At 44.9% G+C, this 17,872-nt stretch overlaps 1 protein-coding gene across 14 annotated transcripts in view; it reads left to right on the top strand.

Moving 5' to 3' along the window:
- The window catches only part of BTBD10 (BTB domain containing 10), a 94,742-nt gene extending 77,115 nt beyond the window's left edge, over positions 1 to 17,627 (top strand). For all 14 annotated transcript variants that reach the window (XM_078774040.1, XM_068114312.2, XM_078774071.1 and 11 more), the window contains 4 exons: positions 1,500 to 1,620; positions 15,150 to 15,347; positions 15,683 to 15,793; positions 16,731 to 17,627. In XM_078774040.1, the coding sequence (XP_078630166.1) occupies positions 1,500 to 1,620; positions 15,150 to 15,347; positions 15,683 to 15,793; positions 16,731 to 17,074 (774 nt within the window). In that variant the 3' untranslated portion in view covers positions 17,075 to 17,627. The remainder of the gene's footprint in view (positions 1 to 1,499; positions 1,621 to 15,149; positions 15,348 to 15,682; positions 15,794 to 16,730) is intronic.
- Positions 17,628 to 17,872: the final 245 nt, after the last annotated feature.

Here is a 17,872-nt window from a genome sequence, read left to right as displayed (position 1 = left end):
ACTGTAAACCTTTTCAAAATGTTAGCTCACTCTTGCCACGAGTGTCATGTTACTTTGTCGAAAACGAACTGTTTGTTTTGCTTCGATCGCGCGTGATTCCTAAAGCGCGTCTTGATCCCGGAAATAGTTGCCATTTCAACAGTTCGGAGTTCAAGCTTGAAGGAAAATACGGTATTCTGTATTATCTTACCAAGATAGACGTTTTTTTAAATTGCATCATTTTAAACGTACTGGCATATCACAATATCACATCCTTGTGTTAGATAGAATTACATTTTATTTTATATCGAAAATAAGAGTTCAATTTCTATTTGCCATGAACCAGCCTCACTGATCGATGCAAGATTTACACCATGTATATCCTGTCGGTTTCCAGATGCATTATTTACACGATTTATCCCCAAACTGACCAGTTTTGAAAATGACGAGCGATTTAGGGATTTTAAACTGGATTACACACTCATTATGTGTAATCTGTGGATTACGTGGGTTTTTTGGGGGGGAAACTGGGGGTTTGGATTTGCTTTGTATCTTGCCATTTATGGGTAAACTCTCATTTGGAGATTTAGCTCACATTAATTGTAGCTTGCATTCAAATCATGAACCAGGCCCTCAATTATGTCTTCTTGAAGTTCCAGGGGTCCTTGTACCAAGATTGAGCATGCAAAATTAAACAAGGAGATCGAAGAAACAAATGCATTTGGTACAAGTGCAGTAATGAACCTGACAACTCGTCTGCTGAAAGCCTTTTAATAACAAAATTTATGATGGATAGAGTTGGCATTATAAGAAATGTGGGGAGCACAAATAAACAGATAAATAAAACAAGCTTGGAAGCAAGTATATGTCAGCACTAAAGCAGGATCTGGCATCATTAGCATATAAATGCACTGAAGGAATCGATGAACATTGCATTATTATCACAGTATATTGCTTCATGCAGCAAAGGGTACAAGGCCTTTTGAAATGAAACCGTTCCAGCATTACATCCTGCTTTAAAGTTGCATTGTTTTTTCGAGGCATGAATCCATTTGTGGTTCATTTTGTGCTTTTACAATGAACCGTGTATCTAAAATAGTGGGAGTAAAGCTTTTGTCACCATGTGAATGAGGGAGAAGGTGTTGTCACTGCTCTCCCACAGAGCATGGCGTGCGTTCAGGCACGTATTGCCTTTGAGGCACACACTGACTAACCTGGATCACTTTTGAATTATTCAGCCACAGGCAGGCACTTTTTGCTGTTTTCATTTGGTGAGCTTTGTTGTTGTTTCATGTAGATAATAACCATTTCCAGTAAGGGCAATATTTTAAGTTGGAAGTGGAAAGGAGGGGGAGGGGAGGGCAAAGGGCCAACGCATTCAATTTTTAGTTTTCGTCTTGATTAAAATTAAGAATGCATCACTGTGTTTAAGGTGGTATGTGTTTTCTCGCTGCTTTTTCACAAAATTTAAGTAATCAGCTGGAATGGCAGGATTGAGTGTAAGTGCTTTTATGTTACAGGATTACTACAAAAGTGGTGTGATTCGGTGTCCCGACGGAATTTCCATCCCCGAGTTGCGAGAGGCTTGCGACTACCTGTGCATCCCGTTTGATTACAGCACAATCAAATGCCATGACCTTAGTAAGTGTCTTTAACAAGAGGCGTTGTGCTGCTCGTGCAGATTTATAGCTCAAACATTTTATGATCATTTGACAATGCTTCGAATACCTTGTGTTGACTTGAGAATCTAAATCTTTGGGTAATTATTTATACATGTATGTGCATTGCACTGATGTTATTTGTTTGACTGTACTTGATGGAATTTGTCATGAAAAATCTTTGCTGAAAAATGTTCCTCATCTGCTGAAGGTGGACAGAGGTTATGCATTCACCCCTGTTTGTCTGTTTGTCTGTCTGTCTGTTTGTCTGTGAGCAGGATGTCTCAGAGTTATGGATGGATTTGGACGGAACTTGGTGGACAGGTTGGGTGTGTGACAAGGACGAATTGATTAGATTTTGGTGAAGATCCTGATACGGATACAATCTTTTTTTAAAAGTGGTTCTTCACCATTGAGATGGGGCCAAAAACGATTTATAGTATGATATTTAAAAAAAGTTGTAAATGGATTATGACAAAACTTGGTGAATAAGTTGGGTAGCTGACAAGAACAAGCTGATTAGATTTTGGTTTGAGGTCCGGATGCAGATCCAGCCGAACCATGGCATACGAAGCGTAACCCGTTCAGCCTTGTGGAGCTAAGCACTCGACTGAGTGCCACTCTAGTTTATTTCGTGATTCGTGCTCGTAACTGTCTGGGAGATAACAAAAAAGGTCACTTGGCTTATCGGACTTTATACAGTCACGTGAAAAAGTAAGTACACCCCATGTAAAGTTTTGACTTTTTCAACATATTTCAACATACAGCTATTTGATCTTCATTTCAACAATATTGATAGAAAAAGGTGATTTTTTTTATTTTCTATTTTTTTTATTATTATTTTTTGTATACAGAATCGAGGCTCGTGAAAGAGCTAACATTTATCACACAAAAAAATCAAACAGACAAACAAAATATATGAAAAGAGGGAGCGGTAGACAAGATGGGGAGAGACGGGAAAGCACACAAACACAACATTTGAGAGCAGGGACATCGGGAGATGTGTGGGAGCAAGAGGGCTTGGGAGGAGGAGGCGTGGGAAGGCGGGGGGGTGGGGGGGGGGTGGGAGAAGTATAAAACACACGGACACCAAGGATTTCCAGGAAAGAAGTTGATATTTCAAAAAAGTGGATTTGGGATGAAATTACCGGGGGTAGAAAAGATCAAGGTTTTGAATGGGGGAAGATAAGAGATGGTGGTGAACACCTGTTTTAAAGACCTGGAGGGAGGAGTGGGATTGAAGAGAGTGAGGGAGTTTGTTCCAGAGGCGGGAGATTGTGAAAGTAGTGAAAGTGAGCAGAGAGTCTTGATTTTGGCAGTTTAACCATAAGAGGGTTGCAGGCAGATCTTGTGCGACCTGTAGGAATATTTGGGAGACATAGCCCAGAGAGAGCTGGGGGGGCAAGGCCGGAGTGGAGCCGGTGGAAGACAGAAAGACCACCAACCTGCCTGCGGTGAGAGTGAAAGGCCCTCGGAGTTAGCTTCATCGCGGAAGATTCCAATGATTCTGAACGCTTTGGTTTCAACAGCGTGAAGACGAGCTAGGTGTGAGGCAGGAGCACCAGCCCAGAGCGGAGAGCAGTATTCCATTGAGCTGCGGATCAAAGCCTTGTATGTGGTGAGGAGCTCAGGTGTGCCAAGGAAGGACTTCGCACGACGGAGGATGCCCAGTCGGCGACTGGCTTTGGAGGCCAGATTTGAAATGTGGTTTTCCCAGGAATGATCATGGCACATAGTGAGACCCAAAAGCTTGAGTGACAGAACTTCTTGGAGAGGATTATTCAGAAAGTGGATGGGAAGGTTGTCCAGTCGGTCTTTTCGGAGAGACATCGTAAGAGTGTGAGATTTGTCAGGATTGAAAGACATGTTCCACTTGTTTGCCCAGTCTGTGATTTTGTCCAGGTCTGCAGAGAGTGAGGAGGCTTCAGACTGCCGATCTGAGGGATGAGGAATGGAGCGACAGAGAGTAGAGTCATCAGCAAAGAGATAGAGAGGATTTGCAAGAGAGTCAGAGAGATCATTGATGAAGACCAGAAAAAGCACAGGGCCCAGAACAATGCCTTGGGGAACTCCAGCCTGAACAGGAAGAGGAGATGAGAGAAACCCATTCAGGGCCACACGTTGACTCCGACTAGAGAGGAAGTCCGCCAGCCATGCGTGGAGATTTCCATGGATACCAACGGAGGAGAGTTTGGTGAGGAGAGCGGGGTGCCAGACTGTATCGAAGGCATGTGATATGTCAAGGGAGACAGCTCTAATTTCCTGTTTGCATTGAGGACCTCCATCCATTGTTGAGAAAGCAGAAGCAGCATGTCCAGAGTAGAGTGACCTGGTCTGAAACCAAATTGATGATCAGAGATCAAGCCATTGGAGAAGAGGAAAGATTTCATATCCGAAGCAATGATGGAATCCATGACATTGCTGATAATTCGGAGAAGGCTGATTGGTCTGTAGTTGCTAGGATCTGTTTTTGCACCTTTTTGTGCAAAGCGGTGATGTTGGCTGATTTCCAAGCAGATGGCAGATGATCTTGAGCAAAAGAGAGGGTGAAGAGAACAGAGAGAGGGGGTGAAAGAGCGGAAGAACAGGATTTTAGGACCCGTGGGCTGATGCCGTCAGGTCCAGTTGCAGAATCAGAGTCGAGGGTTGACAGAAACTTTTCCACCTTGTCAGGAGGAAAGGACACAGAGTCCAGGTGCAGCTGGGTATGACTGGGTATGGTGGGTACAGAGAGGGATGGGTTTGGGACACAAGATTTAGAGGCAAACACAGAGTTGAGGCATTCAGCTTTTTCACGTGCGGAGTCAGCTGTGTAGCCGTTTGAGGTGAGGGAGGGGATGGCGGAGGAACAAACACCAGAAACAGATTTGACCAGACGCCACCAGGATTTGGAAGAGGGGGACAGATAAGAGAGTTCGGTCTTGAGAATGGAGAGATATTGTTTCCTGATTCTCCTGAGGGTGGACACACACTTGTTTCGGGCTTTGTGAAAGGAAATGAGATTTCCTTCCGTTGGATTTGCTTTCCAGGAGACGAAGGCAAGTTGTTTCTGGACAACAGCCTCACCACAAGATTCCGTGTACCATGGACGGGAGGAAGGGTATGACAAATGAAGACGAGATGGGATAAATCTGTGCATGAGAGAGAGCAATTTACTTTGTAAGAATTCCCAGGATGAGTTGATGTCAGAGGCGGTAGAGATGGGAGACCAGTCCAGATGATTGATGGCTGCTTGAAGACCGTGCCAGTTGGCTTGAGTGAAATGCCAGATTCGTCGACGCTGAGGAGGCTCTCTGAGAATGGTCAGAGAGATGTCCACTTTAACAAGCACATGATCAGATGAGCCGATTGGAGCAGAAGAAGAGCAGCAGACCTTTGCAGGGAATTTAGTCATAACGAAGTCCAGAAGAGAAGATGCACCGTTGCCTGAGATCCGGGTCGGGAAATTGACAGATTGTGTCAGTCCCAGTGAGTCGCAGAAGTCCTTTGCTGATGAGCCATGGCTGGTGAGAGAGGTATCAACACCCAGCCAAATGGCATGGTGACAATTGAAATCACCACATATGAGGAAGAGAGAGTTGGGATGGGTAGATAGAAGTTGGTCCATATTATCAGACAGCGAGATGTAGATGGAGTCTTCACTGTTTAGTGGATGGTACAACACACATATGAACAAGAGGTGGGAGCGAAGGGGAAGCCGTAGCCAGAGGTATTCTTGGAGGTGAGGTGGAGAGAGGGCAGTGCAGGGCGAGTGAGGAAGAGTTTTTTTATAAAGATAGCAGCCCCACCTCCAGGACGAGGCTCAGGTCTATCATACCGGAGGAGGGAGTAACCTGGGAGAGATACCAAGGAATCTGAGACATCATGAAGGAGGAAAATTTCTGTTAAGCAGATCACGTCTGGTTTGTCAGAACCAACCTGTATGGAGAGATCAGTCAAGTTTGAGCAAAGGCTCCGGATGTTTGAGGTCCATACCGTTAATGAAGAGGAAGGGGAAGCATCGGATACAGAACAGGGGGGGGGGGGGGGAGGGTAAGATGTGGAAGAGGAGGAAGAGGTAGGGAGAGCTGTTGAAGGTGTGTCAGAGATTTCAGAATAGCTTGGAGAAAGGGGATAATAAATCAATTTGTTGATTTGTAATACTCAGTTCCAGAAAGAGGATAATAAGCTTGTTACATACACGTCAGGTGGGTCGACGACAACCGTTGACTACCTGATGGTGCGTAGGCGAGATAGGGGGCACCTCCGGGACACAAAGGTGATCCCGGGGGAGGAGGCTGTTTCACAGCACCACTTGGTTGTCTGCGACGTAAGGGTGAAAGGTGCGAGGAGAGCTCGGCGGGTGAAGTACCAACCGAGAATGAAGGTGTGGAGGTTGAAAGAGGTGACAGCAAGGGAAACATTAAAAGAGAGGCTGAGTAGGGTCGAGGATGATGTGGTTGAGCTTGAAAGTGGTTGGATGTCAATGAAAGCTAGTCTGTTGGGGGCCGTTGGTGAGGTATGTGGATGGACAAAAGGACCACCGAGGCACTCGGAAACATGGTGGTGGGATGATGAAGTTGGAAAGAGGATTGACGAGAAGAAGAAGAAGTTCAAGGAGTGGCAGAAGGCGAAGGGTACGGGAGCAGAAACTGCAGAGCATGAAAGTTATAAGGCAGCCAGGAAGGCTGCAAAGAAAGAGGTAGCAAAGGCGCAGGAGGCATGTAGGAAAATGTTCGGAGAACGCTTGGATTCGGAAGAGGGTCAGAAAGCAGTATTCAGGATTGCAAAGCAGATAGCGAAAGAGAGGTGTGATGTGATGGGGGTGAGTTGCTTGAAGGATGAAGTGGGACAAATCGTTGTCGACCCAGATGGAATTAAAGGAAGATGGAAAAGATATATGGAAATGCTGTTGAATACAGAGAATGAATGGGATGGCAACATCGAGAGTAACCCTGTTTTAGGACCGGCAGAGAAGATAACTGAGAAGGAAGTTGAGGAAGCGATTAAAGCAATGAAGGGTAGAAAAGCGGGAGGGCCGACGGGAGTTGTGGGAGATATGTTGAAGGCAGCAGGAAGTTGGGGTGTGAAGAGAATGACAGAGATCTGTAATCTGGTGGTGAAAGACGGCCGCATTCCAGTGGATTGGGAACTGAGTACCCTCGTCCCTCCATACAAGGGGAAAGGTGACCCTCTGGAGTGTGGCTCGTACCGAGCGATAAAGTTATTGGAGCATGGAATGAAGGTATTGGAAAGGGTGTTGGAGAGGAGGATAAGGAAGAAAGTGAAGATCGACGAAATGCAGTTTGGATTCATGCCAGGAAGAGGAACGACAGACGCGCTTTTCATTGTGAGGCAGTTGCAGGAGAAGTACATGGAGAAGAGGAAGAAGTTGTTTCTTGGGTTTGTTGATCTGGAGAAAGCATTCGATAGGGTACCACGCAAAGTATTGACATGGGCATTGAGGAAGTTAGGAGTGGAGGAATGGTTGATCAGAGTAGTGATGGCAATGTACAAAAGAGCGCGCACAGCTGTAAGGACGAAGGACGGGAACAGTGGTGAGTTTGAGGTGAAGGTGGGAGTGCATCAGGGGTCGGTACTAAGTCCACTACTATTTGTAGCTGTGATGGAGGTGCTGGCTCAGAACGTAAAGGAGGGTTTACCGTGGGAGTTGTTGTATGCAGATGATCTGGTGTTGATTGCGGAAAGTATGGATGGACTGAAGGAAAAGATGAACACGTGGAAGGAATGTATGGAGACAAAAGGTCTGAAGGTGAATATCGGAAAGACGAAGGTGATGGCAAGTGGTAAAGCATGTGGTGAGGTGGAAAGAACTGGGAAGTGGCCCTGTGCTGTGTGTAGGAAGGGTGTCGGAGTGAACTCCATTCAATGTACAATGTGCGCTGAGTGGGTTCATCAAAAATGTAGTGGTCTGAGAGGGTCATTAACCAGTGTGGCAGCTACATTCAAATGTAAGGTGTGCACAGAGGGAGCTGCAGATGGAGGAAATGTTGAGTTGGATCTTGGAGACGGCGTGAAGCTGGAAGGTGTGAAAACATTTTGCTACCTCGGAGACATGCTGAATGGAGAAGGTGGATCAGACTCGGCAACGGTTGCTCGAGTGAGATGTGCATGGAAGAAGTTTCGGGAACTGAGTGGCGTGCTGATGATGAGGGGAGTGTCATTGAAGCTGAAGGGAAAGGTGTATGCTGCATGTGTGAGAAGTGTTATGATTTATGGGAGCGAGACATGGGTAATGAACGTAGAGCAGCAACGAAGGTTGGAAAGGGTGGAAATGCGAATGGTTCGGTGGATGTGTGGAGTATCGTTGAGAGAGAGGAAGACAAATGATGAATTGCGAAAGATGATGGGAATAGAGCCTGTGATTGATGCTGTGAAGAGGAACAGGTCGAGATGGTTTGGTCAAGTGTTGAGGAAGGATGAAAGTGACTGGTTGAGAAGAGTGATGGAAATGAATGTAGAAGGAAGCAGAGGACGGGGAAGACCGAGAAAGACTTGGCTAAAGATGGTGGAAGAAGAAATGCGGGCAAGGGGGTTAACAAGGAGAGATGCAGAAAATAGGGCAAAATGGAGAAGATTGTCATGGGGACCGCAAGGCTAACCCCTGCTCTAGCAGGGAAAATGGCCTTTAAAATGCATGTTGTTGTTGTTGTGTTGTTGGAGAAAGGGAAGGATGGGGCTGACAAAAGGTTTGATGGTGATTGGGTGAGGCACAGTGAGGTGTTATTTGGTGGAGGGGGAAGAGTGAGGCAGAAGGTTGGGGGAGATGAATGTGAAAGTTGGAAGGGGGAAGAAGTGGGGAGGACGCTTTGAGGAGGAGGGGTGAGAGGGGAGTCTTGGAAGGGAGGGGCGAGGGAGAGTCTCGGAGGGGAGGGGTGTGGGGGGAGATTTGAAAGGGATGGGTGATGGGAAGGATTTGGAGGGGAGGGGCAAGTGGGCGGATTTGGAGGGGAGGGGTGATGGGGAAGTTTTAGAGGGGAGGGGTGATGGGGAAGATTTGGAGGGGAGGGGTGAGATTGGATTTTAGAAAGTGTACGATTAATGGAAAACGAACATTTATTGCAAAATAAGTTTCTTGTGACCTTCGAGTCAAAAATACGTTTGAGGAGGCTGGAGGAGGGTTGGAGTCTAGGAGAATTTCGGGAATGTCGAAAAGAGGAACTGTAAGAGATGGAATTTTTTTTTGGAATGAATAGATTTAGTGAGCAAGTCGAAAGCATCTTTTTATAGAAGAAGAATAAGAAGAAAAAGGTGTTATAATATATGACAGAATACAGTACTTCAGGTGAAAGTTTAAACATTTTTAAATTGAGCAGTAAAAACTATCTGGGGAAATGGAAATGGGGGTGAAACACGTGATCGAAGAACGAACGAACAAATAAGAACAACGAATAAACGAATAAGAACAACGAATAAGAACAGAAAAGGGAATTATTTATTATTATTATTATTATTTTTTGAGTTGAGATCTTAAACAAGGAAGTATGGGGTGAAAGACTGGGACAAAAACAGAGAACGAAAGTAATTGCAGCACAATCGACGGACCGCTGAGAGAAAAACAAAGCCTCAAGGTCGGACACGGTAGCCCACTAGGCCTCAAAATACGCGACACAAATTAACCGACGATTTTCTATACAGGTATGAAAGATTTACACCGATAATTTACCTAGGGACCCACTGTAGGTACACACACCATAAAATAAATACAGTTTTGACGAAAATACAAATGGGAACAATTACTTAACTTCGATAGCGTGGAGAGCGTGGACAGCTGCGAAAAAACGTAACCTCGCCGGCAAGACCGGAAGCGGAAGCGATGGTTCATTGGATGGTTCATTGCACACAGTTACGAACTGAGAATACCAAAGAACAGAGTAGCGGAGGAAGATGACTAATATCGGTCGCAACTCCTCAACTGTCACATGCATAAAGCCGGCTCGATTGCATGAGACACTGCAAGACACTGAATCGACGTGCATGTACACGTTAGCAAATGACAAGGGCGCGGGCTGCAGAAACAGCAGCGGCTACCTCTGCAAGGAGAGATGCTAATCGCCAGTGGATGGCAAGGGTGACAATTTCTTACTGTTCACCACGTTTTGACTTAGCTGCTCTATTCAACAAATGGTTACCCATGTGTGAGTGTGTATGTATGTGTGTCCTCATACACCGGCCACACCATGACCCACAAGGCTCTAAAATTGGCATCACGTGTGTCCATTCCTCCAGGATGGTTTTGCATTTTGATCTTCCCCCACCCCAACACCTCCAAGGACGGACTGTATAATAATTATACAGTCCGTCCTTTACGACTCCTTCCCATCCCAACCCCCAAACTCAGGTTCACCTGGGCAACCAGGTATCTCCCCCACTCCACTTTCTACCCCCCCCATCTTCTTCCCCTCATCAAACCCTTCTACATTTCCATGATCCCACACCCACTCTCCCCCCCCTCCCCCGACATACACAGATTTCCCTGGGTGTGGAGCTAATACACATATATATATATATATATATATATATATATATATATATATATATATATATATATATTGTCCTGTCAGTAGCTAGTTAAGACAGCCTTGGACGAATAGCCGGGATGGTCTTTACTTCTGAGGCAAGCAGCTGAAAAAGGCGGTTAGTTTGTCGCGTGCGGATTGAAGGAGATGAAGCATTTACCTGACGAAAGCACACGGGTTTATACAGAAACCACAATGAAAACAACACGGCAGCAAATTCAACAAATAATTTAATGAAAATAAATTAAAGACGAAAATGTCAAAATTAATGTTGAGGTAAAAATTAAAATTCTGACTGAGGTACCTCACACGCAGACTCAAAAAACAGACAAGGGGAAAGATAAAAATAAAAAAATGTTCCTTTTTATAGTGCACTTATCTGGTCTCAATGAGCACTTTGGTGAGGTCGGCAGTGCAAGGTGACAACGGCAGACGAAAGGCCAGCGCGTCAAAGCACCCCAAAATGGCACCGGTCAATGACGGGAACGCACCGAGCCATGAAGCGGGCAGCCAAAATGTCCTCCTCTCGATTCTTGGCCAGAAAGCACAACTGCTGCCCCCAGGTCCCACAAAGAGCACCACAGCCGCCAACACCTCCTTCTCCGACTTTGCAAAACTGCCCCAAAAGCTCTCCTCATAAGCGCACACACTAAAAAGGCGAGCGCCTTTCTCCTCAAGTTCCCTCTCGAAGCTTCTCGTTCTCTGCCGTGATACCCCCGGCCCTCGTTACTATGGGGGCGTGGCCTGTCGGTGCTGCTTTTCCACACCCTTCGTTCCCTCTGGGGGTTGGCCTTTTGCCGTACGTGTTCATGTTGGCGGACTTACTTGCAGATAGTGTTCATAGGGCCAACGCTGGTTGTAAATGTTCTTTAATGGGGATTTTTATGGCCGGCCTTGTCAGCAAAACGTAAAGGGAAAATCACAAAGGGAATATCACACGTACTGAGGAAAATTAACCTCAATCCCTAATTATCACTGCTTCACCCCTCGTGTGAAGACACATAAACAATGTTAAGCTACAGTCTCCCTACTTAAGTATATCGAGATTTCTCCTACCCGTCCACCGCACATGCTATAATAATTATACAGTCCGTCCTTTACGATGGGATTCCTTCACCTACCTCATAAACGTAATACACACACACACACACACACACACACACACACACACACACACACACACACACACACACATATATATATATACACAGACTTGGCATTTAATATGGAATATATATTTTTTCTTGACTTGGGTTTACTTTCTGAACTCAGTATATCAATCTGGTGAGTTTCTTTTACCCTTCGGTGATGTCTTTGTTGAAAGAACCATGTCACTGATTGTCTTTCGCAGCAAGAAGTCAATAACAGGATATATCACAGGTGGCATGACAAAATGTAAGGACAGGTACATTTGACGATTGGCTTCACAATCGGGTATATAAGGGTTGTTGCGTTCTGTATTAGTGGAAAACAACTGCTGCACGTCTACAAAAGTTATTGCCGCTTCCTCTGGAGATGGTCCGTCAACTTGACAATGCTGTTTGCCATGGAGTGGTGGCTTTACGAAATTCTGGCATGAAACAGCGTGCTATTGCTCGGCAGTATGGCATCACTCAAGGTCAGGTGTCAAAGATCCTGAAACGAAATGCTCAGAGGGGTGTCCCGACTCCAATACCGAGGCCAGGACGTCCACGCAGAACCACAAGGAGGGATGATCGCCAGCTGCACCGGTTAGTCTGCAATGGCCGTACCAAGTCAGCTAATCGGCTTAGGGCTGATTGGCAGCAACTGACCAATGTGCCTGTATCCAGAAGGCTAGTCAACCAACGACTGGTTCAAGCAGGCTATCGTGCCAGGCATACCCTGAGAAAGCCACACATGACCAGACAACACAGCCAGCGCCGATTGCAGTGGGCCAGAGAGCACCGTCAATGGCAGCCAGGACACTGGAATCACGTGACCTTCAGTGACGAGTCTAGATTTCTGGTCTATCGTCAAGATGGCCACGTCCGAGTGCGCAGACAAGTGCATGAAGCCCACAACGAAGATAGTATAGTGCCAAGAGTCCAAGCTGGAGGTGGTGGGGTGACCGTTTGGGCTGCTTTTCATGCAGTGGGCAAAACTGACCTGGTTGTTCTGAATGGAAACCTGAACCAGTTCAAGTGCAGGGCCATTCTGGAAGAAACATTGCTTCCATTTGCTCGTGCAGCCTTTCGAAGAAACTTTGTCTTCCAAGATGACAATGCACGGCCTCATCGTGCTCGCATGATCCAACACTTTCTTGCTGACCGTGGTGTAAAGCATATGGAGTGGCCTGCCATGTCCCCGGATATGAATCCGACAGAGAACTTGTGGGCAGAATTAACGTGTCAAATCAACAACTTGGACCAGCAGCCTACCTCTGTGCGTGAATTGCAGCAGGCTATTGTCACTGCATGGCAAACGATTCCTGTCCAAACCTTGGCAAATCCCGTGAACAGCATGCCTCGACGTGTACGTGCTCTCCTGAATGCTCGTGGGGGTTACACGAAGTACTGAACTGTAATTTTACTGTCCGTAATCCCAGTCATAATTTAGCTTTTGTTTTTGTTGAATTTTTTTTTGGCTAATGTGCAAAATAAAGAGATACTTCTGGAAAACGTAGAGAAGTTTAACACAGTACTGTCCGTGAATTGACTTCGATATCAGTTCACATCACTTTCAAGGATCAATTTATTTGCTTCGAAATGTCAAATGTGGTTTTTGTTTCTTTTAAAAGTCACATTAACAAAATCTAGAATAATTTCAACATAATTCCAATGAACTTTTGGTTCTAAGTCATCTTGAAAAGTAAGTTCACCCCCACAAAAAAAATTTCCATATTAAATGCCAAGTCTGTGTATGCAGTCACGTGAAAAAGTAAGTACACCCCATGTAAAGTTTGGACTTTTTCAACATATTTCAACATACAGCTATTTGATCTTCATTTCAACAATATTGATAGATAAAGGTGATATAATATAACAAATATCATGAAACATTTACATTTTGTAGTCCATTGTATAATTTAAATAAACATAAATGCAAATTTCACATGTGGAAAATGTAAGTACACCCTTGGCTCTAATAGGTGGTATTGCCCCCTTTGGCAAAAACAACCTCAGGTAGGCGTTTCATATAACTGTCTCCCAGTCTCTGACATCGACTGGGAGAAATTTTTGCCCACTCCTCCATGCAGAATTCTTTCAGCTGTGCGATGTTTGAGGGGTTTCTTGCATGCACAGCTTGTTTCAAATCCCCCCCACAACATCTCGATAGGATTTAGATCCGGGCTTTAACTTGGCCATTCCAGAACCCTCCATTTCTTTCTTTTCAGCCATTCCTTCATGGATTTACTGGTATGTTTAGGGTCATTGTCATATTGCAAGGTCCACCTTCGGTTGAGCTTCAACTTTCCGACAGATCGCCTCACATTATCCTCAAGCACCCTCTGGTACAATGAAGAATTCATATTGGATTATATGATGGTGAGCTGCCCAGGCCCTGATGCAGCAAAGCTGCCCCAAACCATAATATTTCCACCACCATGCTTTACAGTTGGTATCAGGTTCTTGTGGTCAAATGCTGTCTTTGGTTTTCACCAAACATGTCTTCTGGTACTGTGGCCAAATAGCTCTAGCTTTGACTCATCTGTCCAGAGCACATTGTTCCAGAAGTGCTGGTTTTTGCCTTGGTGTTCATTGGCAAACTTTAGTCTTGCCCTGATGTTCTTTCTGGACAGCAAAGGTTTCCTCCTGGCACATTTCCCATGTAGATCAAATTTGTGCAGCCTCTTTCTAATGGTAGACTCGTGCACTTTGACATCAACAGTGGCAGTGGCAAGAGCTACCTGTAGGTCACGTGATGACATTCTGCGGTTCTTTGAGACTTCTTTCAGCATCTTGCGGTCTGCTCTCGGGCTGAACTTGCTGGGGCGGCCTGGCCCGAACAAGTTGGCAGTTGTTTGGAATCTTCTCCACTTGTGGAATACACTCTCTACCACCTTGCTCACCTGGAGGTCATGGCATTCCAGGCACTTGGACTCCATGGTATCTCTTGGCAAAAGGCCGAGGCATGGGGCCCACTTTTCCTTTTTCTACTGCCGTCAGGTTGATGGCTCCGCCAGCTTCTAATGACTTTATTTTTGTACGTTGTTGCTTTTACTTATTTTTCCCTGTGTCCCTCTCTAGCACCATCTAGTTGCATTTATTTATCTACCAACTTATTTCTCATTCCCCTTCCAGGTCATCTTTTCTTTTCATTGCCTCTAATCATTTGTACCCTTTTGATTTTGCCTGTGGAATTATTTATCCAATTCTCCAATCATGCTCTTCCCTCCAATCCTTCAAGTGAATTGCTCATCACCATCTCCCGTTCTCCCATAACTGCCAAGGAGCTTTTCTATCCTTTGTTACCCAAATAAGATGTTTATATCCATGCAATGAAGCTCATGATTATTGCGTTGCCTATCTCCCGTTCTCTTCCATCCTGTTGACCTTTCCTCTCAATTTACACCTTTAACGACAACAGTCTGATCGGGCTCGATTGCAGGAGACACTGCAACTTTTATTTTAAGATTTAGTGGAAACCTTGACATTCACATTGAGAAATCCTTGCTCATGCTGCATCAGTTGGGGGTTAAACCTAGAACTGGACAGCTGAGGTGAGCTTGATATAGCAACTGAGATTTCCCACTTCCCTCAAACCTCATTCATCTCGTAAAAATTTGATGCATTATGCAAGTATTAGATCAATACCTGGCATCCTTTCTTGTTCTTTTTTTTAAACCTTGATCTAAGGCATGTGGTAAATCTTGGACATAAATCAGAGGCAGAATGCATTAATTGAAGTGGAATATTTTTTTGCAAAGTCCGTCACATTAAGTTCTTGTTGGGTAAAATTGTTGGCTGAAATTGGCCTGCACACTGCGGTCTTGTTTCTATGCACATCGACGTGCCATTTCCCCTCGCTGCAGGCGCACTCATGCATGAGCTGTCCAATGATGGTGCGCGTCGACATTTTGAGTCTAACCTTGAGGACATGATCATGCCGCTTATGGTGGCCAGTGCGCAAAGTGGTGACCGTGAGTGCCACATTGTGGTGCTGACAGATGAAGATGTGGTTGACTGGGACGAAGAGTACCCTCCGCAGATGGGTGAAGAATATTCACAGAGTGAGTGACATTGGGGAAAAAAACCTGAAATGTGCCTTTATTCACTTCGTGTTGTTGTTCAAATTACCTACCTTCCAGTTCCTCTCCTCCTCTCTAATTTGCTTTGTTTGTTGTTATGCATCGAGTTGTTCCTTTTATCTCTTTATTTAAATTATGCCTTTGTAGTTAAGTTTAGCGCGAGTGACCACAAGGTTCTTTTTATTTATTTATTTCTCCCCTTTGCTTAGAGGAAGAATCATAATTTTAATGGGCAAAAAATATCGATCAAGTGAAGATCGCAGTGGTGCTTGTGTTCATTTTTCAAGTGTTGCTCTCATCTCTTTTCTCTTCTCCAGTAATTTATAGTACCAAACTCTATCGATTCTTCAAGTACATAGAGAACCGCGATGTTGCAAAGGCTGTTCTGAAAGAGCGAGGATTGAAGAAGATCAGACTCGGTATTGAAGGTAATACTTTTTCTTCCCCATTTCATTTGAGGTTGTATTGGTATTTTTATTTCAAAACATTCTGTGCTAAGGGGACAAGGTGCATCTTACCGTGGGCAACTAGATGGACATGCATTGTCATGAGGCATTAGGTGGACATGCACTGTGTCATGAGGCACTATATTGACATGTACTGTGTCATGAGGCACTAGATGGACATGTACTTTGTCGTGAGGCACGAGATGGACATCCACTGTGACTTGAGGCACTAGATGGACATCCACTGTGACATGAGGCACTAGATGGACATGCACTGTGACATGAGGCACTAGATGGACATGCACTGTGACATGAGGCACTAGATGGACATGCACTGTGACATGAGGCACTAGATGGACATGCACTGTGACATGAGGCACTAGATGGACATGCACTGTGACATGAGGCACTAGATGGACATGCACTGTGACATGAGGCACTAGATGGACATGCACTGTGACATGAGGCACTAGATGGACATGCACTGTGACATGAGGCACTAGATGGACATGCACTGTGACATGAGGCACTAGATGGACATGCACTGTGACATGAGGCACTAGATGGACATGCACTGTGACATGAGGCACTAGATGGACATGCACTGTGACGAGGCACTAGATGGACATGCACTGTGACCTGAGGCACTAGATGGACATGCACTGTGACCTGAGGCACTAGATGGACATGCACTGTGACATGAGGCACTAGATGGACATGCACTGTGACATGAGGCACTAAATGGACATGCACTGTGGCATTGACTTCCTGAAATGTGATGAGGGCGATATTCCTATTTAGAAGGTTCATCTGTTTTTTATTTTCATTACATGCAAACCTTGACTGCATAATTTTAATGGAATGGAAGGATGATGTCTGGCATTTTACTGTACCCACAAACTCTGATTGTCATCATCAGGGTATCCAACCTACAAAGAGAAGGTAAAAAGGAGACCGGGTGGCCGTCCAGAAGTTATCTACAACTACGTACAGCGTCCATTCATCAGAATGTCTTGGGAGAAGGAGGAGGGGAAAAGCCGTCACGTCGACTTCCAGTGCGTCAAGAGCAAGTCTATCACCAACCTCGTTGCAGCAGCTACAGTTACAGATGTTCCTCCACCTGAACCTCTGGGAGCCACAGTTGTCCTGCCACCGTTGCATCCACCACCTCCACAAGTGGACGAGCTCGACACTCTTCCCCTTGGACAAGCTCACTCTCAAAGCCAAGAGCCATTTCCTGATGGGCTGTTGCCACCTGATTAACATCTCTTCACACCTCCGTCTGATCCTCCGTTTCTCTTTCCAGTTTTCCAAAAAGCGATGTGGATTTGTAATGTTATGGACAAGCTAATTTTTACTTCTTTTGACTTCTGCAAGCACGAGTCTATTTCCACACCATTTTGGAATTTATCACAATTATTTATAATTGATGCTTGGAAATGGCAATGGTGAGAGAAATAATTTGGCAGTTGTTGAGATGGAGAGGTCGGCACTGGGGACATATGGAAGGGGTAGAGGTGTTTCCAGTTTATAGCATGAAAAAGCTTTGTTTTGGCCTCAAATGGCACTTGGCTTCTCATTATTGGATATTTGGAATTTGCCATTTTAATATCAGTGTGAAACAAACGGGCATGTCCCTGCATGGATCCATCTTTAATGCGTAATTCGTAATACAGTTTAGCATTCTCCCTTATTCTAATGTGCATGGTTTTTGCATGCATTGTTGAAGAATTGTTTTGCAAGTTGAATTGGCGTTGAAAAAAAGGTAGATGATTTCCATTTTAATGAGATGATTAAAGGTTGCGATGAAAATTTTCCTGGGACCATAGTTTCTTGACTTTTTTTTCCCCCCCAAATGATTATTGTTTGTCTGCTCAGAGGTTGGAGGATAAGGGGTGGTTCGAGGAAGTTGTGGGAAATTTTGCACATTTACCAAAATACAATTTTTTAATAATAGGATTTGTGGGAAAGAATGAAATAGCCACTGAATAGAATGCATGACAATGGTCGGCATTACAGTCAGACCTGATACTTTTTCTTGAACCAAAAACCTTTCCACTG

This window comes from Myxine glutinosa, chromosome 1 (assembly GCF_964187855.1).
Source record: "Myxine glutinosa chromosome 1, kmMyxGlut1.1, whole genome shotgun sequence".
In the NCBI taxonomy this organism is placed as follows: Eukaryota; Metazoa; Chordata; class Myxini; order Myxiniformes; family Myxinidae; genus Myxine; species Myxine glutinosa.
The sequence above is the reverse complement of the archived record's forward strand: the minus strand, read 5'-3'. Positions and strand labels throughout refer to the sequence as shown.